The sequence below is a fragment of the Podarcis liolepis genome (assembly GCF_965112155.1).
Source record: "Podarcis liolepis genome assembly, chromosome: 2".
NCBI classification, from domain to species: Eukaryota; Metazoa; Chordata; class Lepidosauria; order Squamata; family Lacertidae; genus Podarcis; species Podarcis liolepis.
Window position 1 is genome coordinate 53,990,436 of NC_139555.1, and position 25,864 is coordinate 54,016,299.

Below are 25,864 nucleotides of genomic sequence, written 5' to 3' on the forward strand. Positions count from 1 at the left end.
TTGTATTGTATTTTAAGATTATACAGTGGCTTCCACAACAGAGTTATTGCTTGCTTGTCTCTACAGAGCACAGCTTGATTTTTTGAAACACAATCGTAGCCACGTGAAACTAAGCAGCACTAAGTCAAGTGCTGTGGTTTTGTTGCAAAACAGAAATTATTATGCTTCACCTGTCAAATAGAAATAGCTGCTTTATTTAGATGGGTGCTTTGAATCCTGCAGAGCTTGCTGTATTCTTTAGTGAACTAATCCTTATCTGTTTGCTAAAGGCAAGATTTGTGGCTTTGAAAGTAACTGTTTAGGCATATTGGAGAAGAGCGGACTGTGGTGTGGTGACATTTCTGTCCCTATAAAGTTTTGAAAAGGAAAGACCATGGGAGCAGGGAACTGATGGGGTGGAGGTCTTCCTTCCTGCAGTCCACTGGCCTATGTCAGCACAGAACTCCCCATTTCTACCCACCAAAAGTGCAGATGGGTAGAAAGCCCCCAAACAGGGCGTTGGGCTGGCTTGGGATCCTTAGGCCTCTGAGCTACCCCCCACAGTTTCAGGCCTGATCTAGGCCCGATATCTGTGCCAGAGACATGCTGGCATAACCTGGAACAAGCTTATGCCTACCCCCCTGCCTTCTGTCGCAGCTAGTGTGAGCAAAGGGGCTGGGGATGCCCTGTTGGTTCCACTGCTCTATCATGCCCCATTGTTGCTTTACCACGCAGTGGTTAAATCTGGTGTACTTGCACAGTTCTTTCACAAGAGGGCAGCTGAAGTACTGAGAATCATGACTTTTGTTCCATTGGCTCGATGCTGTCCATCTTTTTGAGATTTTCTTGATTGTGGAATTATTTTTATTGCATCAGTAAAGCGTTTGCTCTGGATGGTCCAGGTTGTAGAAAATAAAGCTCCATAATATAGACATGTAATGACAATGGGTCCCATTGTATAGACAAAGGAACAGTCAAGCATGAGTTGAAAGCCATGCACATGGGACAATTGAGTTGCCACAGTTAGGTAGCTGCTTCCTTGAGCTGCCTTGACTATTGCTGAGCATATTCCCACTCTTGTGCCACAGAAATTAAATAAACTCTGTCCCTGCCTGCTCTTCCAACAGAACTGGTGAGCATAGGTTTGGATTATTAAATTGCTATTATTAGTCAAATGGAATTCAGGATAGTTGCATGGCTAAAGCTACTTCCCTATTTCATAAATATTCCCTTTTTTTGTCCCAGCATTGTAATCCCATCCTTTTCTTTATTTAGCATGAAGCAATGGTTTATATGGAGCCAGAGAAACAAGTCATATCTAGATCTGCCGATGAGTGTGTGGTGGCTCTTTGTGACCAATGGTGAGTTGGAAGGAAAGATGGAGCCAAGTTAGTTGCATCCCTCACCGCCCTTCATTCTAAGTCCTTTTGTCTGATTTTTAGGTACTTGGACTATGGTGAAGAAAACTGGAAGCGACAAACTTTTGAATGTTTGAAAAACCTTGAGACGTAAGTTGTGGGGGATAGGGGCAAGGTAGATGTGGGCTGACATAAGCCCAGGAAGAGACAGCAAGGGTTAATTATCTTGCTTTTTCAGGTTTGGTGATGAGACACGAAGAAATTTTGAAGCCACTCTGGATTGGTTGAAAGAACATGCCTGTTCAAGGACATACGGATTAGGTAGGATAAAACTTTTCCTATTGTTTAATTGGGAACTCTTGGCTATAGGAGCAATTTAATATTCTAAATATTTTTTAAAGCATATCTGCAATGGCTGATTCCCATAGAGACAACATACTCAGAAAAATTAACATCTGTCATGAGCTGAAATCAAGGCACACCTCACTTTTCCGTGTAGAAGCATATTCTAGAGATTCATATAACTCCAATGAGGAGTATTGATTCAGAAGTAGCTTGGGATAGGACCCCCAAGTGTCACTCCCTGAAAAACTCAAGCGTGCTCCTTTCAGGTGTACCTCAATTTCTAAGACGTTGAGTGAGTCACAGTTTACCGTACTAATGGCTGCCAACAGAGACAAGCTGATATTGAGTTGTTTTAATCTGAAATGTAAAAAGGCTCTTAAGCGTTTTTTTGTTGACAACTAAGGAATGTGCTGACTACAACACCAATAATTTATTTTGCTATATTTTTAGGCACACGTTTGCCTTGGGATGAGCAATGGTTGATCGAATCTCTCTCCGATTCCACTATCTACATGGCTTTCTATACGGTTGCTCATCTCCTCCAACAGGGTAATCTCCGGGGACAAGGACAGTCTCCATTAGGGATCAGGTGAGAAGAAAAGTTTCCCAGGGTATGGTGTTTTAAATAATAATAATAATAATAATAATAATAATAATAATAATAATAATAATTTATTATTTATACCCGTTCGAAAGCACATCAAAGTGTAAGTAGATAAATAGGTACCGCTCTGGCGGGAATGTAAACGGCGTTTCCGTGCGCTGCTCTGGTTCCCCAGAAGCGGCTTAGTCATGCTGGCCACATGACTTGGAAGCTGTACGCCGGCTTTCTCGGCCAATAAAGCTAAATGAGCGCCGCAACCCCAGAGTCGGTCACGACTGGACCTAATGGTCAGGGGTCCCTTTACCTTTTTATCTGGCTGGGTTTCCCCAGCCACTCTGGGCGGCTTCCAACAGAACACTAAAAATCCCTGCCATTATTATAGTGTCTTCATGTTGATTCACACTTGTGTACCAGGTGAGGAGTCTGGAACGAATTCGATTCTTTGCAGGACAACTGTAAACTGCCACATAGTTATAAAAAATGGTTATCAGAAACCACCCTGATTTTTAATGTTAGTTCTGTTTCCCCAGGAAATGAAAAAAGTGTTTGAAAAGAGAACCAGATGGCTAATCTTCACCTTCCTGGCAATCTGTCTGCAATCATAAATAGTTGAGGTTAACTATCCTGTTAACTGCTTATGTAGTCCACCACTATGCATTCAGTACGGTAGATATATCTTCAGATATAAAGGCTATTATAGAACGTCTAGCAAAGGCATGGGGAACCTGTGGTCCTTCATATGTTGCTGGACCACAACTCCCATAGTCCTTGACAATTGGTTATGTTGGATGGGGATGATTTGGGAGTTCATCAACATCTGAAAGGCCAGAGGTTCCCCATCCTTGTTCTATGATCAAAACTCTTTCTTCAAGCAATTTTCTCAATACCAAATTGTCTAATTTGACCTTCCAGCATTATTGCTTCTCTTAAACTTAAGGTTAGTCTTCTGTGGCATACAAGATGAAGGATTATAGTTTTGTATTCAGTATAGAATGTTAATTAGCTCCTGTCTTCTTGCTTCAAAATGTCTCTTTCTAATGAGGTTACTGCTGTGGTCGATTATGCAGTGGTTACTGCTGTGGTCAATTGCACTTTTAAATTGGGGAGTTAACTAGATGAAGGTGGAGCATATCTTCTCTGGGTGAAGCCACAGATGAATGCTTTAGAAATGGAAATCCTAGCGATATTCCAGCACCCTCATTCCTTTTTTAAACCTGAAGGTAACTGAAGACAGGAGGATTGGTTCAAATGAGAGCTATTTTTCATAGGAATAATCTTTTTAAGGTAGCGTAGTGTCTGGTGAGTCTTTCCTCTGAACTCTTAATTGGACTGCATAGCAGTTGTCTGGCTCGCTTTTTCTCTCATTAGAAAAAGCAGAGTGAAATGAACAGAATTTTAGCTTCACAGGAGCACTGCCCTTTGCTCCCATTGCTCTAGTCAAAGTTTGTGGCTATCTAAGAAGTCATTATGCAAACCCTTCCATTGCATTTGATGTCTTAATTCAAATTTGCTGATTAAATTTCTAAAGGGAAATAGAAAATTGAGTTAAGGTTAATCCAAGCAACTTCTTTAATAACATTTTCAAAGAATGTACGTATGGCTCAAGTCAAGACATAGGGTGGAATTCAGTGTGGCTCTATTGAATTTAGCATCTGCGAAAGCGTGTGAGCTTGCCAGACAGAATGATTCCCCCTAACCCCCATTTGCACTATTCTGGGGGTTCTCTTGAACTGCCCCAAGCCAATTTGGGGTGGCACATATGGGGAGGAGACAGGGCAAAGCCCCTTGAACAGGCAGAGGCTCTTGTGAAACTTGCCCATATGAGTCACCACTCAATCTGTATGTGACTCTTAATTCTGGACACAAGGAAATTTACAGTTGTATATTTTCCCCATATACATTATACCTGGAGTGTGGGGGGGGGGTGTATTTTCATACCTCAAATTGGGGAAAAAACCATTTCTGGCTTTGAAAAAATGGCTTTGAAAAAATAAATAAAACCAAGAACTTTTACTATTAATGAGGTACAAACCTGGAATGGTAACCGAGTGTTCCCACATGCGTGAACTCTATTCTCAATGGCAGATGTTGGCATCAGGTCTAGTGTGGCTGCAGCCCAGGTTCAAAATGTATTCTGTATTTTTATGCTTTGAACTACCCTGAGATATTCAGATGAAGAGCGGTGTAAATATTTAACAAATAAATAAAAATGAATAGGAGTCTTGGTTTGCAGGTAGTACTTTGTCTCTACAGTCAACCCAATGTGTGCTATATTGATGGCACATTAATGAGATTTGTTATTAGTTGAAATGTTCACCCACTATTTCTAGTTTGTGGAGTCAAGGGGGTAATCTCTTGATTCTGATCCATACTCTAACTTGTCAACATCTGTCTTAAACCCATCAATCAGCCTAGCTATAACTGGTTCATTTAGGAGCTTGATGAGAAATGCTAAACTGGCTTTTTTCTGGATTACAACCTTTAACTTGTTTTCTCCTGTCAGTATTACTTTTAAAAAAAGAACAAGGACAGGAAAAATGTATTGTCATGGTAGTGCTGGTTTGTGAAACCTGTGGCCCTCCAAGTATTGTGGACTCCAGCTCCCCTCAGGCCAGTGACCAGCATGGCCAGTGGTCAAGGATGAAGGGAGTTGTAGACTAGAGACATCTGCACAGCCACAGCTTCCTCAGCCCTGTGGTGGTTCATGAATGTAGAAGGCTTATGTCATACTATGTGTAACTGAGCAGCCTAGTAGAATGTAGATGCAGAGCTTTGTACAGTGGTACCCTGGTTCTCAAACTTAATTCATTCTGGAAGTCCATTCCAAAACCAAAGTGTTCCAAAACCAAGGCATGCTTTCCCATAGAAAGTAATGCAGAATGGATTAATCCATTCCAGACTTTTAGAAACAACCCCTCAAACATGCAATTTAACGTGAATTTTACTATCTAATGAGACCATTGATCCATAAAATGAAAGCAATAAACAATGTACAGTGGTACCTTGGGTTACATACGCTTCAGGTTACATACGCTTCAGGTTACAGACTCCGCTAATCCAGAAATAGTACCTCTGGTTAAGAACTTTGCTTCAGGATGAGAATAGAAATTGCATGGTGGCGACGCGGCGGCAGCAGGAGGCCCCATTAGCTAAAGTGGTGCTTCAGGTTAAGAACAGTTTCAGGTTAAGAACGGACCTCTGGAACGAATTAAGTATTTAACCCGAGGTACCACTGTACTGCAGTCACGCAATCAATCAGTAGCTGAACTGGGTTCCACACAGTCAGCAAAAACAACAAAAAAAGAGCCGCAAAAACAAAAATGCAAAATAAATAGCAAAAACATACAGACTTCAGCGTAACACTCAAATCAGAAGTGTAACACTCAAAACGGAGCACTTTCGGCTTCTGAAAAAAGTTTGCAAACCGGAACATTTACTTCCGGGTTTGCAGTGTTTGGGTTCCAAGTTGTTTGAGTACCAAGGCGTTTGAGAACTAAGGTACCATTGTATACTTTGTTCTGTATACACTGTAGTACTTATACTTAGCAGCATAATAGATGCTTAAGATAACTGTCACTATTTCTCCCCTGCATAACTTTTGTCCTAATCTGTGCAGGGCAAACCAGATGTCCAAAGAGGTTTGGGACTACATCTTCTTTAAGACAGCGCCATTCCCAGCAACAAAGATCCCCAAAGCAGCTTTGGATAAACTGAAGCAGGAGTTTGAGTATTGGTATCCAGTGGATCTGCGTGCTTCTGGCAAGGACCTTGTTCCGAATCACTTGTCATACTACCTTTATAATCATGTGGCCATGTGGCCAGATCAAAGGTTGGTTTGAAGTACTTTCAAATCTTTAGCTGCAGCCATACACACAGTCACAATAAGTCTTCATTGCAGACCTCTTTTGAGTTCATCTGAGGCCTGAAAGTGAATTGCTCCTGTACAGAGGAAGAGACATTTGCAAGATCTGTGTGGGATTAAAACATGGCTATAACTTTATTAAACAGCCAATAGGCACCTGAGCCTCGATTTGATCATTCTTCCGTCCAGTTATACAATGCAGATTAACTAACACTTAATTGAGGCTTTGGGAATGGCTATCTCCTGCTGCCTCCCAGATGGGTTGTTCTCACTCTGGCTCCAAGCCTAAGAATAGTAGTGTGTCTTGCACTGTTCATTGCCAACAGCCTTCAATGTGCACCAAGGAGGGCCTGTCATAGTTGCTTGTCCACAAGCCCGAATGTCTTCAGGGTCAAAAGATTGCTAGGCCTCAAGGAATTTGGTTCCCCAGGTGCCCTCCAGACAGTGTGCCTTGATTGATTTGGATAAATCAATCACTACCTGGGTACCTTGGGATGCTCACCGTCTTACACTATTTTCAAGAGCTCAGTGTTCAGAGTGTGTTGCAGAATATGTATGTTGTGAACTGGACACATATATAAAAATAAATAAATGTTTTCTGGCCCTTCCATCTTGGAGGATATGCAAGCAAAGTTTTAAGAACAAGCACCATACAAACTGCAGCAAAGCTTTATTCTAATTTGTGTAGTTTCTCTGGGTGGCATGAAGGTGGCCTCCAGAACAACCAAGGGTTTCAGTGTCTGGCCTATTCAACCAGGATAGTTGAATCCATGTGATCTAGGAGACAGTAGCTGGTTCTTATGTTCCATTGGTTCTGTTAACATTGTATTTCATTGACATATATGCATGCTGTATTTGCTTTTTGAACCTTAACACATCCATTGCATTTGAGCAAAGACATAGTGCATGTCCTGCATTTCTTTTCCCTTGAAGAATATTGTCATCCCTGTGGCTCTGCTTCTGGGAGGGCCTTTAAAAGTTTAAGAAAAATAAAAGAATCTTTTTCATGTATGTCTTCTAATGCAGAGAAAAATGGCCAGTATCTGTAAGAGCAAACGGGCATCTCCTCCTAAATTCAGAGAAGGTACTTTATTTGTTTATACTTTTGTGATGGTTAGGACTGACAGATCTCAACAATGAAAACCAGGCAGAAATCTTTATTTGGGTAGAGTGAATGAGGGTTAGAATGAAATGAATATAAAAATGTCTACGTGTGAGTGTTGATGTGTGTTTATTTCAGGGGAGTTCAGTTTTATTATTGTACTCATGGATAGCACATTGCTTAACTTTTCTCATCAGACAGTGGACAGATTTCCTGTAACCCACCTCTGTTTGACATTCCTATCCCACAGATGTCTAAATCTACAGGCAACTTCCTCACTCTGTGCGAAGCTCTGGATAAGTTTTCTGCTGATGGTAAGAGGGCATATTAGCTTGGCATTGAAAAAAAAATCTGCTAAAACTGTTGGCCAGGTTATACTGGTAAGCCTCAGCCAAATTGGAAAACAAGAATAGGGGGCACACTTGTTCTTCATTTCCAGCTACTAGTGTAAATTTTTAATTTAACCCTTTTTTGTGTCAACCCAGAGCTATTGAAGAAGGCACCAAATTCAAAATGAGCCAAATTGCATCTGGAAAGAAAGAATCAGAAATGCAACTAGTTATATTTGGAGCTGTGGCTACGGAAGGAGTTTGAATTCAAGCTGGATTACAAACCGTAGCAGGAATTGGAAGCACAATTAAGAGTGTGCTCTTGATTTTTCCTTTGAAATTGACTGCCCATTAATAAATTGACTGATTAATAGGTGCCCAGCTCCACCCACCTGTCAAAGTGGTATGGCAGGGAGGAGCTTTTGATCTGGCCCACCAGCTAGATCCCCTGCTGTCCATGGAAAACAGGAGCTCCAGCTGATCAAGCTTTTCAGGTTGCATATTGGGAGGTCATGACAGGAAGGACATGCCAATGCATGAGAACTTCAAAACGTTTGTCAGTGCTATTCTTTAAGCATGTTCTTCCCCACTGAAAATCTTTCTAACTGTTGTAGTTGCCTTCTGAAATGTAATTTCAATGAAATTTCAATGAAGTTGCCTTCTGAAATGTAATTTCAATGAAGAGTTGCAGTGATGCTGTCTAGGATGTTTTTAGCAATGTTCTCAGATATTGATGTGGAAAAGTAGTTGGGAGTCAGGCTGTACGGTCCTTTTTACAGGGCACCTGATGTTCTAACACTGACTTGGTTTCCTTCTAGGCATGCGGCTGGCATTGGCTGATGCAGGTGATACTGTTGAAGATGCAAACTTTGTGGAAGCCATGGCAGATGCTGGCATCCTCCGCCTGTACAACTGGGTCGAGTGGGTGAAGGAAATACTTGCTAACTGGGACAGTTTGAGAAGTGGGCCTGCCACCACCTTCAACGACAGAGTTTTTGCCAGGTACCATGAACAAGACCAACTTTCTAGCTCAGAAAAAAAATGTGGATCCCCCAGGACTGTTATGTATAATCATGTTAAATCACAGATTCCTGCATGTTGGCACTTCTCTTTTATTTCGATCTAACTAGAACTTTCTCTGTTCTTCTCTTCCTCCATGCCCTGCCCAGTGAAATGAGTGCAGGCATCATGAAAACAGATCAAAACTATGAGAAGATGATGTTTAAGGAAGCTCTGAAAACAGGCTTTTTTGAATTTCAGGTAGGCTGTCCACTTTCTGTAGCACAGGATTTTAAAAGTTTGACACTTAAAATACATTTAAAGAATGCAATAACAGTTGGTGGTAAAGCAGTTGGTTTGAAATTTTGCTGCCTGCTAGAATAATAGTTTTACTTGGCTCTGCTACTTCTGACCCTTTAGTGGGAGATGCCAGGGATTTAACATGCACACAATTCAGCACTAAACTAAGACCTCTCCCACAGTGGCCGGTCTGCTTTTGCTATGTTGTGCAGCACAGATTTAGCATTATGCTAGAAGGGTAGGTAGAAAGACATAAAATTCATATTCCTGTAGCCAGTAGTCTTTGTTAAGCATTATACTTCCACAGGATGTTATTTCCCTTCTGACAACCAGGGATTTACAGTCATTGGCAGGCAGTAAAGAGGGAGGGCCAATAATTAAAGAAAAAATTGTTTCCTTTATCTCTCTCTTCTTTTAGCAAACTTAATTTTAATCAAGGATGGATGGATCAGAAAATGTATTCCTGCTGCCATTAAAAAGCAGGATGTTTTTCACTTTAGTCCATAAGGTGTCAGCAACTCTCCAAAATATCTGCAGCAGCATATTGCTTTGCTTAATAATGAATTGCTCTGACTCCTTTACGCAGCTGACTTTCAGGAGTGTGGTTCGGCTGGCTGAACTATGTGCATAATAATCTATCATATTTATTGCCTCTTTTTTTCCTTACTACTTAATGGTAGCTTTTTATGTGGGCCATTCAGAATGATAGTGCCTAATATACAGTTACAGTTATCCTTGACTTTTATGTCTGTGCCGATAGATGTCTTTTTTAAGAGCCATAATAATGTAAAGCTATATAATGTCCCACTGGCAGAATTTCATTTGGTCCTAATCCCAGCAGGTTTTTTTTTAAAATAAAAAATATGGTCCTTTTAATAATCCATTATAGGATTATAAGTAGTTTATGTTTTAGGGACATATTAAAGCAAGGAGATTGGCTTTTATGCAATGCTTTTCCATGACAGTTAGACTGTTTTTACGGTGCTTGTGCTGGCTCTCTTTCAGGCAGCAAAAGACAAGTACCGTGAACTAGCTATTGAAGGAATGCACAGGGACTTGGTGCTCCAGTTTATCGAATCTCAGACTCTCCTGTTGGCTCCAGTCTGCCCTCATGTGTGTGAACATATTTGGGCATTGCTGGGCAAGGTATGGCTGTTTATTTATCGCTAGTGAACCGCTTTGCAGTCGTCACATTTTCCCTCTTTGTGATCGTATCTCAGCTAAATATCAGCAGTTCTGCAAACCAAGCACAATCCATAGCCTTTGTATGGCCCTATTAGACTTCGTCATTATGTTGGAACAAGGAAGGTAAGAACTGTTCCTCTCTTCTAATCCCAGTGTCTGTTGTTAACTCAAATTTAAAGACTGACTCCATCATGAAAGCTTCCTGGCCTGTGCCTGGCCCTGTGGATGAAATCCTGATCCGTTCTTCCCAGTACCTCACAGAAGTAGCTCACGAACTCCGTCTGCGCCTCAAAAACTACATGGCACCAGCTAAAGGAAAGGTAAAGGCCTATGCCCCCCCCCCCCGCCCTGGCTGTTCCTACACTGGATGGTTTTGAAGAATCATTCCCTCTGATGAGAAAGGTCTCCTTTTGTTTTCTAGAAAGGCAACAAAGAAGCACCCCAGAAACCATCCCACTGTACCATTTACGTGGCCAAGAACTACCCCCCATGGCAGCACACTACGTTGTCTGTTCTGCGCAAGCATTATCAGGTGATCATCCTACCTAAATTCCCTCCCATTGCTTGCTTGTTGGCTTATTGAACGGTTTTCCAGCCTGCCATTCCACCAGACTGTCTGCAACAGGCATAGGCAAACTCGACCCTCCAGATGTTTTGGGACTACAACTCCCATCATCCCTGACCACTGGTCCTGTTAGCTAGGGATGATGGGAGTTGTATTCCCAAAACATCTGGAGGGCCGAGTTTGCCTATGCCTGGTCTGCAAGGTGGCTTACATTCCAATAATAACTGTAGTAAACCCAGCAGAGCAATATAAGAAACAGTACACAGTAACAGTAATTTGTTAAAGCCAGTAAGAAAGAAAACAAGAATGTCAGCTATCTCCCCATTTTACTTTATTATTTGCTTCTCTCGTCACTTTCTTCTCTCTGTCTCTCCTGAAAATAAAACTTGGCATCAAGTTATTGAATCTAAGGGGGAAATAAGTGTTTCCAGTGTTTTAATAAGATTATTGCAGTTTGGTCGTAATGTCTTTTTTGGGTGCGTGATTATGTTTGCTGTATGACATCATTTCTAGTGATGTTTTGGAAATGGAGTTCATTTGAAAATGGGTTCAGCTTTGTTATCCTTAATCTTTTGCCAAATGCAAAGCTTAGTTAGCTGCTTATTTAAGTGCCTGTTCTGCAGCAATACTGGCTGTGTTCAGACGAGTGTAACTTCCTTATTAGGCAAGGAGCTTTGAGGTCCACTCTAGTCTTTGGTGAGTATGATAATTCTCTGGCTTTGTAAGAAATATACTAGAGCACAATAAATTCTTCTGCCTTAAAACTTGCACAACACTAAGAAATCCGGCTTGAAAAGCTGCAGTCCCTGAATTCTTAAGCTTCTGGAACTGATCCTTTAACTCTTGTGGCACAAGAACAACAAGCAGCACTCAAGCAGAACAGCTAAGTATCAGAGTTGATTTGTGGATTCACTGTGTCTTTTCAAACTGCAGTAATGTGGTTAAATTAATTTCCTTCTAATTAGGAACAAGCATGTCTTTGTAACTTGGTGTCCACTGCCATCAATCCATATTGAACAGAAATAATATGGATCTTACTAACAAGGCAGAATGAATTGTACTTTCCCATTTACTTTGGGGCTCCTATCAATGAAGTTAAATTGTAGTGTGAACTTGGGGAGAGGTTGGGACACTGGTGCTGACAGCATGTAATGTTTCTCTCTCCACCCCACCCTTCTTTATTCTTTTAATAACCCTGTGAGATAGGTTAGGGTCAGAGAAAATTATCTATGGCCACCCAGCAGCTTTGTGGCTCCATGGAAGTTTGCCCAAGGGTTTCCCTGGTCCAATGCTGTAACCACGACACCACCCTGCAGTTCTTTGCATGTGGCACATGAAAAATGCAGTTGTGTGAAAGTGGTAGCAGAGAAAGTGAGAGAAACAGAAATTCCTTTCTCCTGCAGTGGAAGCAGACATATGTCCAAGCATGGATCCTAGCATACCTTAGGGCCCGCCAAGCCCAAAGAAGCCCATGTATTAGGAGCTATCAGGCTGCTCAATAAACCTGCCTCTCTCTTGATCCTGTTTTTATAGTTCTAGAAGCCAGTACAAACAAGAGGCTTACTGTGCTCTTTGTGGGCCACGACATGACGGCACTGCTGTGTGCGGCGTGGTAGATTGCAGCTTGTGAAGGACTGAGCTCATAGATTTTTCTAAATGATTTGGGCTGGGCATGATGTTTAGGGTGAAGCCACACATACAAAGAAAGACTTGCCAAATAAAGATTTGCAGCTGTGTTGTTTTCTCTATTGATTAAAATAACTTTCTAAAAAGCAGTTTTTAAAAGGGAAGTTAGAAGGATGCTCCCCATGGGAATGTACCACAGTATTAAGATCTTCAAGGAGGAAAGTTTTAGGCATCTGGGGTAAACGTAAATGAAGGCTATATGTGCTTGCTACAAAAACAAGAACTGCCATGCAGTGGTTTAATTGGATTTTATTTTATTTTTTAAAAAAGGATCTCATATGTGTTTTTGTTGTAGACCAATGGAGGACAACTACCAGACAATAAAATAATTGCCACTGAACTCAACTCCTTGACAGAACTGAAGAAATACATGAAAAGGGTTATGCCTTTTGTTGCTATGATCAAGGTCAGTCTTCCTGCAGCTTATGGGAGGGGGGTTATTGGTTTGTTTCTGTTTTTTGTTTTTATTGTGTATTTTATCTTTTTTATATCTTGTTTTTATTTTGTATTTTTCTGTTGTGAACTGCCCTGAGATCTATGGATGAAGGGCAGTATATAAATTTAATAGTAGTAAAATTTCATCCCTTGAAAATTTGAACCAAAATGGGTAATGAAATTGGTGGTCACATTGGCTTGTGTCCAATTATGTTCCTTCACTCACAGAAGGCTCTTCATTCCAGGGGAAGGTTCTGCGAATAGAAAGGGGAGGCAATTTTAGCAAATTCTCTCCTTCCATAGGGTGCCCCAGCCCTCTTGAGCATGTTTTGTGCGCAAGGATTGCTGGGGTGTACAAAGGGAGGAGGATTTAAGGGGGGGAAAATATGCCTCCCTCTCCTGTTCATGGAAGCTGGAACAAAGAGCCTAGGACTTGAAAACCCACTTCATTGTTACCAGTTAAATTTGGAAGTAACTACCTTGGGCTCCTGGTTATAGCAAAGACTTCCATTTTGTTCTATAGCTTGGGATCACAACTTGAATGCAGCAAGATTTCTCCTGAGAAAAGAAAAAGAAAGAGAGAGACATTAAGAAATACATTTGATAACTGGAGGAGAAAGCATGCCTTTAAAAACAGAGCTTATTGGCCACATTTAAAATCTCCCTGCATTATCAGTTAGTCAGAGTAGACTAAAATGCCAGGAGGATTTAACTGATGCACTTAAATAACAACTGTTAAGTAATAATGACCCACATGGTCATTGCCCAAGCATTTTCTGAGCCTTGATATTGATATTGATATTGTTGCTGGCTGCAGTGGGTGTTGTTATATTGTTACTTTAAAACAGTCATGATGGTTTAATGCAATTGCTTTAATAGCTTTTTTGTCAACCACCTAAAAATGCTCTGACTAGAAGGTGGTGTATAGGTTTATGTAAATCAATAATGTAAATTCCTGTGGCCCATGGCTGTAGAACAAAATTAGAATGAGAAGATGGTTCATAGGGTGATGTAAGGATACTGAATTTAATGAGTACTAAATTCACAGAAGTATGATTAACCATATATATATATATATATATATATATATATATATATATATATATATATATGTATGTATATGGGGTAGTGATAAAAAAGAAGAATGTGTCATGGCTTTTAGAAAAGAGTGGGGTGGGTTTTTTTACTACTTAAATTGTAGCCCCAATGGTACTTTGGTTTCTCTCTCTCTCTCTCTCTCTCTCTCTCTGTGTGTGTGTGTGTGTGTGTGTGTTTGGTAGGTTTGTTTAGAGGCACAGTCAGCCTTGCCACGCTAAATAAATGCTAGGCACATTTTTTTTTTTTTGCTGAAGCACCTAGCTTGCAGAACGACAGTAGAAAGGGAAGACAGCTGTTGCTTATTCTCTTTATCAATGTGTGCTTTCTTTAGCCAAGGTAACAAATCCAGCACACTGTTCCAATTCAACAAAATTGCTTTCTCATGCACACCTTCCTGTCAAACACATTGGTAGTAGCAGAAAGAATACTCTGCATACTTGATGTAGCAGTAATCTAACTCCAGCAGATTGTTCTTGGTATGCATTTCTGGAATTTTGCAAGAGCTGTAGTGTTTGGACTGAGATGAGATTATATGTGGAGGTTTCTATCTCAGTTGCCTCTGGCCTGCCAGGCCTTCCCATTTGACTCGCCTTGCAATTTTGGTCAAGCTTCACCCACCTGCCCAATCACCTGACATCTTATATGACATCAGGTGGGCAGGTAAAAAGAGGCTTCTGAAGTCCCAATAATCAGGGGTGCTTCACAAGTGCTTCTTAAGACCTGCACACCTGCCAGACTTCTGCGGTGCTGACAATCAGTTGCTTCAAAGCATAGTGCAGGACTCTTTGGCATTGTTATTGGACAACACACAGATTTGTGACTGCTCTTTGGATAGTGTAGATCTTTGTTTCTTGCCAGACTAGATATTGTGTGTGTGGTGTTTTTTTTTTGGGGGGGGGTGTCAGTTGCTCCACAATGTTTATTGGCTGCCCAAATCACAGAAGTGAGGAGGAGAGCAGTGATACATGCAGTCACCTCCAGATGTTCTCACATAGCTCATGAGCCACATTTTAGTGACGTTGCTTTTTGTGGCAACCTCTTTGTACATTTGGCTCGCAGTGGGTGCATTCTGCCTGCACAGGGGACAAAAGATTCTATGGCCTGCAATTTGGCCTTCAAGCTCAGTCCTGTTGGACATCTTGGTGTAAAGGAATAGAATGGCAGCTTGATAAATACACATAGCCTGGGTATGCAAGAAGACAAGATTGTTATGTGTGTTTCAAAATTTCTGACATAAAACTACTATTGTCATTTAAACACTAAAGCTTTAGATTCTTTCCTGTTTAGAGGCGGGAACTGTATTTAATTAATTAAAAACTAAATTTTGCTAGGAGCTTTAGACCCATTTGCTGTACGCAATGAATTTTTGCCAGATGTTTTCTGTCTTGGGCTTGCTCAGCTGCACTATTCAGGTTTCACAGAGATGACCCAATTTAAAATATATGCTTTTCATATTTTTGGCATCACAGGAGAATCTGGAGAAGAAAGGGCCACGTGTTCTTGATCTGGAGCTGGAGTTTGATGAACGGGCCGTACTCATGGAGAATATAGTCTACCTGACAAATTCCTTGGAGGTGAGCATTTGTCATGGAGTTAATGGCTCAAGTCGAAAGAGCTTGAAGACACACTGAATGTCTATATATGTCTTTTTTGGTTTAAGGTTGCCCGTGCACATTTAATTGTTAAGCTTGCAGAAGTTTTTTATCAGTGGATTAGCTTACAAATTGTGTGTGGGGTGGGAAGTCCCTAATAGAATTACGTGATTACGTTGGTGATCACTTTTTGTATCTGAGTCCAATCCTCCCCCCCCCCTTTTTTTAAAAGAATAGTTTTTATTAAGTTTCTTACAGATATATCACCTACTACAACAAAAAAGAAAGAAACAAAATCACAAATATAAACAAAGAAGAAAATAGAAAAAGAAAAATACATGTCAACAAACACCCAGACAATACAAATTAATTGGTTATTTAAACTTCTAACATCATAAACATGGTTTTGACTTCCTCTGAGCCCTCCCATGATATTAGCAGTTTTCCAATATCATTATTAAAACATAGTATTCCAATTAAAATAAAATTTTCTTAAAGTTCTACATCTCAATTATTTTACTAACTCTTGATTTCCTCCTAGGCCAATTTAGTACTTTCAAGTAATTTCTAATTTTTAATATTACACTATTTATTCAAATAGTCTTTAAATTTCTTCCACTCTTCTTGATATTCCTCCTCTTTCTGGTCACGGATTCTTCCAGTAAGGTCAGCCAACTCCATATATTCCATCATTTTCATCTGCCATTCTTCCATAGTTGGTAGTTCTTGTGTTTTCCATTTCTTGGCTATAAGAATTCGAGCAGCAGTTGTGGCATACAAAAATAACTTTACATCTTTCTTGGGTAATTCAGAACCTATTATTCCAAGGAGAAAGGCCTCTGGATTATCTGGGTCCAATCCTGCTTGATAGTTTGAATGTTGGAAGTATTCAGTAAAAAAAGAACCTAAAGTTTTGTGGCATTTCAAAGATAACAAATTTATTATGGCATAAACCTGTACAGACATATGCCATAATATTTTTTGGGGGGGGTCTTTAAGGTGCCAAGAGGCTCTCCAGATTTTAGTGACCAAGAGCACCCTAAATTGGACTTCTATATTCAGTATCATTGACCTTCAATGGAAAGGAGAGATTTTATCAAATGTAGCCAGCTTTTCTCTCTCTCTCTCTCTCTCTCTCTCTCTCTCTCTCTCTCTCTCTCTCTCTCTCTTATCATCTTACTACTTTTTACATGAATAACGTTATTGTCCCCAGTTAGCTTGATTTTCTCTCAAGGTAAGAAGATGGTTTGGAAATTCTCGACCGTTTTAGTGGAGAATTTATTCAAGATATATCCTGTAAACACAATCATCATCATTGAATGGATTTGTAGCCAACCTTTTAGGGTATATGTAACAGCATCTAGCTGTAAGTCAGAGCTGCTGTCAGTTGCTTGGAGATAAATTTATGTAATGGGATGTGCCTGATTTGGGCCAGTCTTGGGCACAACTTGCTGTCAGCAGTATCTTTCTTTAGAATCTTAATTGCTACAAAGAAATACATGAATGTGCTTCAAGAGAATTAAATGTTGGCATACTCCTGTGATTGCTGTACTATCGCCCCCTGCACCACCAATGTTTTGAACTTTCCTTCTTCTTCCTCCACAGCTGGAACATATAGAATTGAAGTTTTCTTCTGAGGGAGATGAGAAAATCAAAGAAGATTGTTGTCCTGGAAAACCATTCTGCACATTCAGAGTAGAAGTAAGTTTGCAAGTCTACTTCCTTCACTGATTTCTGAGACTTTGTTCCCCACTTAACTACAGTGGTACCTCTAGTTACGAACTTAATTTGTTCTGGAGGTCCTTTCTTAACCTGAACCTGTTCTTAACAAGAGGCGTGCTTTTGCTAATGGGGCCTCTTGTTGCCACTGTGCCGCTGGCAAACAATTTCCGTTCTCATCCTGGGCCAAAGTTCTCAACTTGAGGTAACTCTTCCAGGTTATCGGAGTTTGTAACCTGAAGCGTTTGTAACCTGAGGCGTTTGTAGCTCGAGGTACCACTGTACTTTATTGTGCCCTGCATGAGGCATCGGAAACTGTCCATGTATCTGAGAGAAAAGTCTAAGATGCATCACTGAAGGATGGGGGCTAGACCTGCCAGTAATATCTGGTAAGAGCACCAGTCCTTTCTCCACTTCTCAGTGGTATCTAAGGTTGCACCCTGTTAATTCTACCCATAGAACTCGTTAGGAACCACTGAGACTAAGCTCCAATCCTTGGATTCCATTTCTTGATGCTAGACTGGGGACTGTTTTATGCATAGCTTGATGCATGAAAAGCCTGCTATTTTGACATCATGCAGTGAGTGAGTGCAGCCTGCCAGGCCTTTTGGTTTGGTCCTTGAGACTCTTCCCAGGCCACACTCCCATCCACAGGCAGCAGCCTCCCTGGGTGCCTTTGGCTGGCTGGAATATGCCCTTGGGCTGGGGGATGGAGAGGGGAGTGTGTGTAGAAATATTTTCCTTTTCCCTGGTGGGAACGTACAAACGATTGAATCCAGGGCCTTCTGAATTCAAGGCAGATTCTATGCCACTGAGGTGTAGCCCTTCAGCAAATGGACAGAGCTCCAAGCTCAGCTCCCTAAGGTAACGGGAGGTGATTTTTGGCCAGTCGCTATTGCTTTAGTGACTTCACAAACTGATCATGAGGATAAAATGTGTGGAGGAGAACAATGAATTCTACTCTGAGATTCTTGGAGAAAAAATGGGATAAAAATGTAACAAATACATTAAAACACACACAAATGAATACAGGCGTCCCCCTACTTGCGCATATTCAACTCTCGTGCCGCCATGTATATGTGCGACTTCCGGATATAATTTTTAAAAAGACTTAAACTTCAAAAAGGCACAGAGGGACAAAAACTGCCTGAAAAGAGTGGGGAAACCGCAAAAATGGCATGAAAAGAGTGGGAAAATGGGTAGCAATCCCAGGAGCCTTTGCAGCTGCAATTCTATGAGGTTTAGAGGGTGTTTACAGACTTTTTAGATGGTTTCCTCCACCATATGCAATTTCACATAAATGTGTGGTACCCTGGAATGTAACCCCTGTGTAAGTGGGGAGACATCTGTATACATAAGTGTATCAACCGCAGCTGAAATGTTTAGACTTCTATATATCATTTTGTACAGGTGGAAGTAAGCCATATTGGCAAGTTGTGATCCAAGATACATGGTAACAAGTCTCTACCATCAGGTTGGATATTTGACATTTTTCCACCTTCTACCTCTTGTTTTTCTTATAGCCTGGTGTGTCTGTTTTTCTGGTGAATCCTCAACCAGCAAATGGCCACTTTTCTACAAAAATAGAGGTCAGGCAAGGAGATGGCCGAGATGCAATAATCAGGCGCTTGATGAAGATGGACAGAGGAATCAAAGGTAAAATTTAGGTCAAATAATTCAGCCAGCTAGATGTTAAAATTCCTACAAAGCAGCTTATCCAGTAAATGCTGATTGTCAAAAATGTGTTTTCTTACTCACTGGATGTCTCACATGGTTCTAACTATAAAATCAGGCCTCTGTTCACTTGCTACTATTTCTATTGGTTTTCTGTGGCACTGTTTGTGTGCAACACACTTTACAATCTTGTCAATCTAAGATTTGTCAGATGCTACCAAAAGAGGCCTTTGCTACAGTGATTCTTACAGGAGGTTTGCTGGTTAGAAAAGAGCACCAATTGTGTATACACTGTGCATGATTTTATAGAAGCTACCTTTATTATGGTATCAGTAATGGTTTGAACAGTGACCAGATTGTTAGCTGCGTCCCCCTGTGGTGAGAAGATCCCTGTGGGATCAGCTTGCCTTGAGTCATTCCTTCCTCTTGGAGTCGTCCGGAATTTGGAGCAGAGCCCAAGATTCATTTCTTGTAGATATGCCTGTTGACAGCAATGATCAATTACTGTTAGTGAAGATGTTGAATCAGGATGGACTCGGCAATGATTTTCTAACTAAAAAGAGACTAAATTGTATTGTTTTTGAGCTCATGCCAAGACTCTGGCCCCCTCATACTCTTAAGTAACCTCACTGGCAGCACAGCCTTAGCATAGCCCACCATGATCATCTTTATCCCTTTTCTTGAAACTAACCTCACAGTGTCTGTTGCAGCAGGAGGAGCTTCATGTTGGGGAGCAGGTATATGCATCTGGTACCAGAGCCCCTATTGTGCTCTGGAATGCTGCTGCAGCAGGAACCCAGAATTTCTGGGATAGGGTTGGAGCCGCAGCCATTGTGAGCCTGAGCCAGAACTTCACAGGACAATTGTGCTCACCTGGGGATTTCTGAGCCTACTTATCCCTCCCTCCCTCCAGATCTGAAGTCAGCCCCCTCTCCACCAGCTAATGTTCGCTTATTGCAGGCCTGATCCTGCAACTTAAATGTGAAAGATGCATTAATCCATTTCAAGTCCCCTGAGCCACCCACTCCCACTCAACTCACACTTTCTTAATGCATGAACCACATTATTTTCAAGTCTTAAATTTCAAACTATACAGTGTTAGAGGTGGTAAGTATTAGCTCCATCTCCCTGAAAGCACTTAGGGTTCACCAGCAGTAATGACTTGTAGCATAAAGGCATTAAAGCAAATGCACATTCTCACTCAAGAGCCAGATTTGACATCCATAGCTGCTGTGAAAAAATATCTCTTTCTTTCTTGTAATATAGAAGTTAGCTTCAACAAATTATTTATTTGTCAGTTAAGGCTGAAAACAAATTTGTAAAAATTGTTTGTGTTTAAAAATATAAAATGTTACCAATTCTGTGTCCCAAAGTTCCTGAGATTATTTACTCTTGATGTTCCTTTGGTGCCATTTTCAATTTTCACTATAACCTTCTTTAATTCTAAACCTTAAATTTGGTGACTTCGTTTTAAAATTCAGACTGAAAATCTTAATTGTCAGATCTAACTAATATGCTCACAGAAAACCCGCATGCTGGCTTCAGTCTGCACCATCAAATGCTGTTAACCAAAACAAAATTGTTTTGCATTGTTTCTGAAAGATGCTCGGGCTTTGACAAACCTCCTGGGAGAAAGAGTTTGGTGACTCAAGGATTATTTTTGTTTGCAATGGGAGTTGCTGGGGGTGGGGAGTAAATGTTAACAGGGTTCTGCAGCTGTAGTCTCCAGGGCCAACCTTGCCCTCCTGAGTGATTAGAGGTGGTAAAAAACTGTGTGGATGAGCAACGTTTGTGCATTCCTCCTCACCCCCTGTACCTCTTGTCTAAATGGTCTTCTAGCAAGCTTAGTTGCTAACCGGGGGCGTTATCCAGTTAAGGTGTCAGTGCACAGCAGGGCTTTCCCCCTCCTTCCCTGCATGCACCCTGCACCTTCCCCAAATCTGCTCCAGAGTGTTGGAGAAGCACCTAGAACAGATTTGGGGAGAAGCCTGCAGCAAAAGTGGAAATCCTTGTACTGATGGAATGCGTTACTCAGCTGCACTTTAGATACAACCCCAGGAGTGAGCAGCTTTTACAGAAGGTGTATTTTGAGGTGACTTCTGTTTACATTCTTAAGTGTGTCCTCAAATTAGAACACCTTGAGTTCCTTCCTGTTATCCAGTTGCTAATGGCCTTATTTTGCAGGCATTCCGCCCTTCTAATTAAACTGTTTAAAGGAAGCGAGGCATTAAGCCTGAAGTTCAGGTTGCTCTGCTGAACAGAACTGACAGAATTTCTTTAAAAAGCAGAGACAATTTCCTGTTTGCTTGCTGGCTTTGCTGATTCCAGCAATTGTGAGGGAATTATGTCTTGGTCCAAACTTTTCACGTCGTATAATTTATTTCCTCATCACTTTGGCAGCTTGTGTGTTTTGATCCTAGGAAGAGAGACAATTTTTATATTACAGTGTGAAGTTGTGTTTTCAGAAAAGAGCTGAGAGGAAGAAGTCTATAACTTGTCTTGCAAAGCAAAAATGGAGTACTGCACATTTCAGGCTCGGGCAGGCAATTACTAGAGATGCACAACCTGATTGTTTGAAGTGAATGAAAAGCAATTGAGAGTAAATCAGTAATTCTTCCAAATCGTTGTTTCCAGAAGATGTCACTGTTAGGCAGGCACTTGAAAAGATTATCTGATAAAAGCTAGTGGTGAAAGAGCAGCAACTTAGGCAGACTAAAATAGCTGGCTCATTAGGAAAGTTCTGCTTCGCAGTTCTTACTGAGAAATCGTTTGAACTTATTTAAAGGACTTCTTTTTAAAAAAACAGTTGCCTCTAATAACAAAACCGAGACAACATTTCTGCTTGTATTAAAACATTTTCTAGTTTTAACCATCTTTCCTCTCACAATTCTATGCAGGCGATGTTCCTCCCTCCCTTTTATGTTGAATATTTCTGACATAAAAGAGAGGAATGAGCGATAAAGAAGGGTTGTTGGGGAGGAAGATATGAGATGGAGCGTATACTGTAAACTACTTGGTTCTCCGGGGAAACATCTCCATACATTTTTTATTTAATTCCTCTGGATTTTATTAACGTCCTCTTGACCACCACCCTTTTTTTTACTTCCATGCCTCTTTGGCTGTTAGTCATGCCTGAAAAAGAATGGCGTATAACTGGAAACTGCAAGGGCGTATAACTTAAAATTGCAGTTAGAGCTGTTGCCAGACTTCCAATGGGCTCCCTGCCCCTGCTCCCCTGGCTGGAAGCCAAGGTTGGTTTGTGAATGGTGCCCATAGCCTGCCACGCAGATCCAGGGGTGAGTGAGTGGGCAGCAGGTTGGGCTGGTGAGCCCTGGTGCCCGTGGCCAGAACCCATCCTGGTCAACCACTGGCATCAGGCCTGATTGCAGTAGAGAAGAGGAAATTACATAGTTCATTTGTTCATGGTGAACTGGGAGGACACCTTTGACTTTTTTCTCTAGAGCCATTCTTCCTCTTTCTTGCCCAAGTGAATGGCCGCAGGTCTCTGAACAGCTAATTTAAAACTGCAGTATTAATAGATAGAGGGCACAATGCTAAGGAAGTAGCTGATGTTTCTCTGGGATCATAATTTGCATGAAGGAAAGCTACTGAAAAGTTTCTGTAAGCCATTTTGCTTTGTACCGAGTTAAAACACAAAACTTTACATAGTAAATTTATTCAACCTCATATTAAAACACCCATAAAATTAGACACACCTCTCAGTGTTTCTGTCCTGCTGTTGCAGGAGGGAAATTGGAGGTCTTTATGTATCCCTCCGTTGGAAGTGTTTGCTCACTTTTTATGCTGAGGCACACCTCAGTGTCAGTGCATTCATGTTGGATATTCTTGAACCCACACTGCCTTTTAATTAAGCCTTGGTTATTAAGGGCTTCTGTAGCCTTTGAGGCAAATGGCCTGCACAACAGCTTGTAAACATCTGTCAAGGCGCTATTCAAGCAATTGGGGCAGTTAGAGTTTCAGCAGCCCAGGCTAATGCTCTCTCCTTGCTAGGTACCTTGCCTGAACTGCCTTGTGATTTGTATTGTTGTATAAAAATGCACATGTCTTACAAGTGTATTCTTTCTTTCCCGCCTGCCCTCCAGATCTTTCCAAAGTGAAACTAATGCGTTTTGATGACCCTCTCCTGGGCCCACGTCGTGTTCCTGTGCTTGGTAAAGAAGATGCTGAGAAATCTCCCATTTTAGATCAAGCTGTCTTTCACATAGACCTTGCTGAAAAGCGGGTTCGTCTCACTGAGAATGGACGAACAACAGATATTGGGGATACGCTAGTCTATATCATTAATTAGATTTTTGCACTGAGCTGGGTTATGAATCTTTTAAATAACATGAACAGCTTTCAAGCGATCTAGTGGACCACAACAAATTTAATTTCTTGCTTGGGGAGGGGAAGGAAACTTAATCTTGCATGTAGATCAGGGTCCTTCATTTTTAAATGTGGTATAATAAATATATTTTCCATCCCCTGTGACTTTCTTTTGAAAATAATCTCACTGACCTAAATCAAGACATCTCAGAAACACCTTTTTAAAAATGCATGAAAAATGACACACAAAAGAGTGTGCAATACGAACATCTTAGGGCTGTGATAGACTTCTGGTGTTCACGTTGGAATATTCAGAGTTGAAAGATGGTGGAGCCATACATGCATGTGGTTGCATTTCCTTAGCAGCCTACTATATATATATATGGGGCAGAGGAAGGAGAGCAGTCTGGAGAGGCAGCAATTTCTGAGGAGCCATTCCACTGCTTGTGTTTTCCACCCTCGACTTCATCACTTTGTTCTTGCACCAGATCCATCCCTCTCTTGTTCTCTGGCCCTTTTTTGCAGTGGTGGGTGGGTTGGGGGGAGTCCCTTCTGGTGACTAAGTGAGGCATGCACAACTGCTGTGGCAGAAGATGAAACCTAGCAAGCCTCAGGAGGAGTTGGGATCAAAGGGAAGTCATGGGCTAGATGAAAAGGCTCCATGGGTCTATTGTGCTCCCTGGGTCAGCAGTTCCTCATCCCTGTACTGCACCATAAATCCCTTCACCTACCTGTCTACTCTTTCCAACTCTGTAACTGAGGATCGGAAGCTGTGTCTGACCAAGCTGTTCCGTAGCTGGATAACTCTAGCAAGGCACGGTCTCCACTGCATTCAGTCTATAGTGCTGACCTGGTTCTATGGTGGTACTGTGATATTAGTGTGTTAGAAAGGGGAGGTGATAAAGAAGGTAAAGTTGGGCATTTCACAAGAACATGTTTCAGTTTTATTTTACTTAAATGGGGTCCTTTTCCTATTTCCAGAGCATCATACAATTTTACCAATAAGTTGTACAAGTAAAATACTTATCGCTGGCAGTGGCAAAAACTCTGCTGAAAACAAATAAGACTCAAAACACTAATTGTGGAGCATACTTTCATTTTAACCTGGCACTTAATGTTATCAATCCCAGGTCTGATCTGGGTTGGTATTACTCTCCCTAAATTCCACCTGCATCACCTTGCAAGGCAAAAGCACCTAGAAGAAGATGATTGATTGATGGTGTTTTAACTCCACCACAGTGACAACTGGTGTGCTGCAGCTTGGGAAGCTGAGCTGGTTTGAAAACAAAAGTTGGAACTTTCTCCTAAAGCTCAGAAGCCATTCTAAAGAATGCCTTTGTAAGAAAAAATGCAAGTGGTAGTCAACATCAAAGAGAAAAGCTGGTGTAACAAACCATGATGTTCATCTACCAAAATGTCTGATTTGGAATCAATGTAAAATGCTGTTCACAAACACTTCTTGAATTGGGAGTTTCTTTCCTGCTTCCAGAAATTGTTTGAATGTTTGAAGGTGGATACTCGGAACCGCACCCTACAGTCTTCCTACAAAAACAAAATTCCTCATACCTAGGAAAATCTTGCTTTGCCTTTTCTTTTATAAGTGTCAGCTCCTTGGGAGTCAACATAGTACACCAGGAGGAGGAAAGGTTAAAGTAGGATTATGTGCACCCCATCAGAAGAGATGCTTTTTCATTGTTTGCCATTGCAAGGCAAGCCCACTCCTTTGCCTTTGTGGGTCTGTTGATTCATTGATCTTCCATCCTCAGAAGCGCAGCAGGCATCTAAGTTACTTACTAACCAGTTCCTTTTTCCTACTCCAAAAAAAGGAGACGAGTGGGTAAAGGCTACATCCTCTCTTTTCTCCTCTTTTCAATACTTTGATCATGCTCTCTGCAGCCAGCCAGGCTGCCTCCCAGCATCTCTCTAACTATAGCATGCCAGCACGAAAATGAGCAGTTCTAACTCTGCAATTATTCTGTCTGCTGAATGCCTGCCTTTGCGGCAAGAGGAGCCCAAACTGTGGAGGGAGAACAAATTACAGCCAGGGCAGAAGGCTAACTGCGCCCTGTGGCTTGAGAGAGCTGGCAGAAACAGAGGTGGCCTTGGCCCAGATCCCCTGTTGGCACACATAAAACTCGGAGAAAGGCAGCACAGATTGTCAACCCAGCCAAGGGAACCAACAGGCAGCACCACCATTGTTTTGCAGATGATGCTGTCTGCAAGGGAGGGAAATACTTTTAAAAGGAGGGAAAGGGTGGCAATGTGCTAACCTAGTAGCCACAGGTATTACAATATGTACAGTTGTGGCTCTGAAAATTACCACTTTTTTCAGTGTATAAGATGCCCCCGTGTACAAGACACCCTATTTTTTTGAACCCAAAATTAAATCAATATTTTAAAATAGTTAGGGTTGCCAAGTTTAGGGTTGCCATATTTCAAGAGCCTGAGCCCAGCCACCCACACCTGAACCCATATGCATTCACCATCTGTGTATAAGATGACACCCAATTTCTTACTATTCTTTTTTTTTTTTTTTTGCAAAAAGCATCGTCTTATGCACAGAAAAATACAGTATATCTAATTAGACTCCTGTATTGTCTGCCCACCACTCCACTGCTGCCTGTCTACACCTTTGGGTGCTCTGAAGTTTGACCTTGTTAGAACGGTGTCAGTCCCTCTCTCAGTTTGCATTAGCATTCCTGCGCA

At 41.3% G+C, this 25,864-nt stretch overlaps 1 protein-coding gene across 2 annotated transcripts in view; it reads left to right on the forward strand.

Annotated features, from left to right (window-relative positions):
- LARS1 (leucyl-tRNA synthetase 1) overlaps window positions 1-23,316 on the forward strand; it is a 45,758-nt gene extending 22,442 nt beyond the window's left edge. For both annotated transcript variants that reach the window (XM_083487772.1, XM_083487771.1), the window contains exons 16-32: window positions 1,255-1,340; window positions 1,422-1,487; window positions 1,576-1,658; window positions 2,133-2,271; window positions 5,903-6,115; window positions 7,175-7,232; window positions 7,501-7,564; window positions 8,398-8,581; window positions 8,749-8,839; window positions 9,884-10,024; window positions 10,243-10,383; window positions 10,485-10,595; window positions 12,610-12,720; window positions 15,317-15,421; window positions 17,045-17,140; window positions 18,682-18,814; window positions 22,936-23,316. In XM_083487772.1, the coding sequence (XP_083343898.1) occupies window positions 1,255-1,340; window positions 1,422-1,487; window positions 1,576-1,658; window positions 2,133-2,271; window positions 5,903-6,115; window positions 7,175-7,232; window positions 7,501-7,564; window positions 8,398-8,581; window positions 8,749-8,839; window positions 9,884-10,024; window positions 10,243-10,383; window positions 10,485-10,595; window positions 12,610-12,720; window positions 15,317-15,421; window positions 17,045-17,140; window positions 18,682-18,814; window positions 22,936-23,141 (2,028 nt within the window). In that variant the 3' untranslated portion in view covers window positions 23,142-23,316. The remainder of the gene's footprint in view (window positions 1-1,254; window positions 1,341-1,421; window positions 1,488-1,575; window positions 1,659-2,132; window positions 2,272-5,902; window positions 6,116-7,174; window positions 7,233-7,500; window positions 7,565-8,397; window positions 8,582-8,748; window positions 8,840-9,883; window positions 10,025-10,242; window positions 10,384-10,484; window positions 10,596-12,609; window positions 12,721-15,316; window positions 15,422-17,044; window positions 17,141-18,681; window positions 18,815-22,935) is intronic.
- The last annotated feature ends 2,548 nt before the right edge of the window (window positions 23,317-25,864 follow it).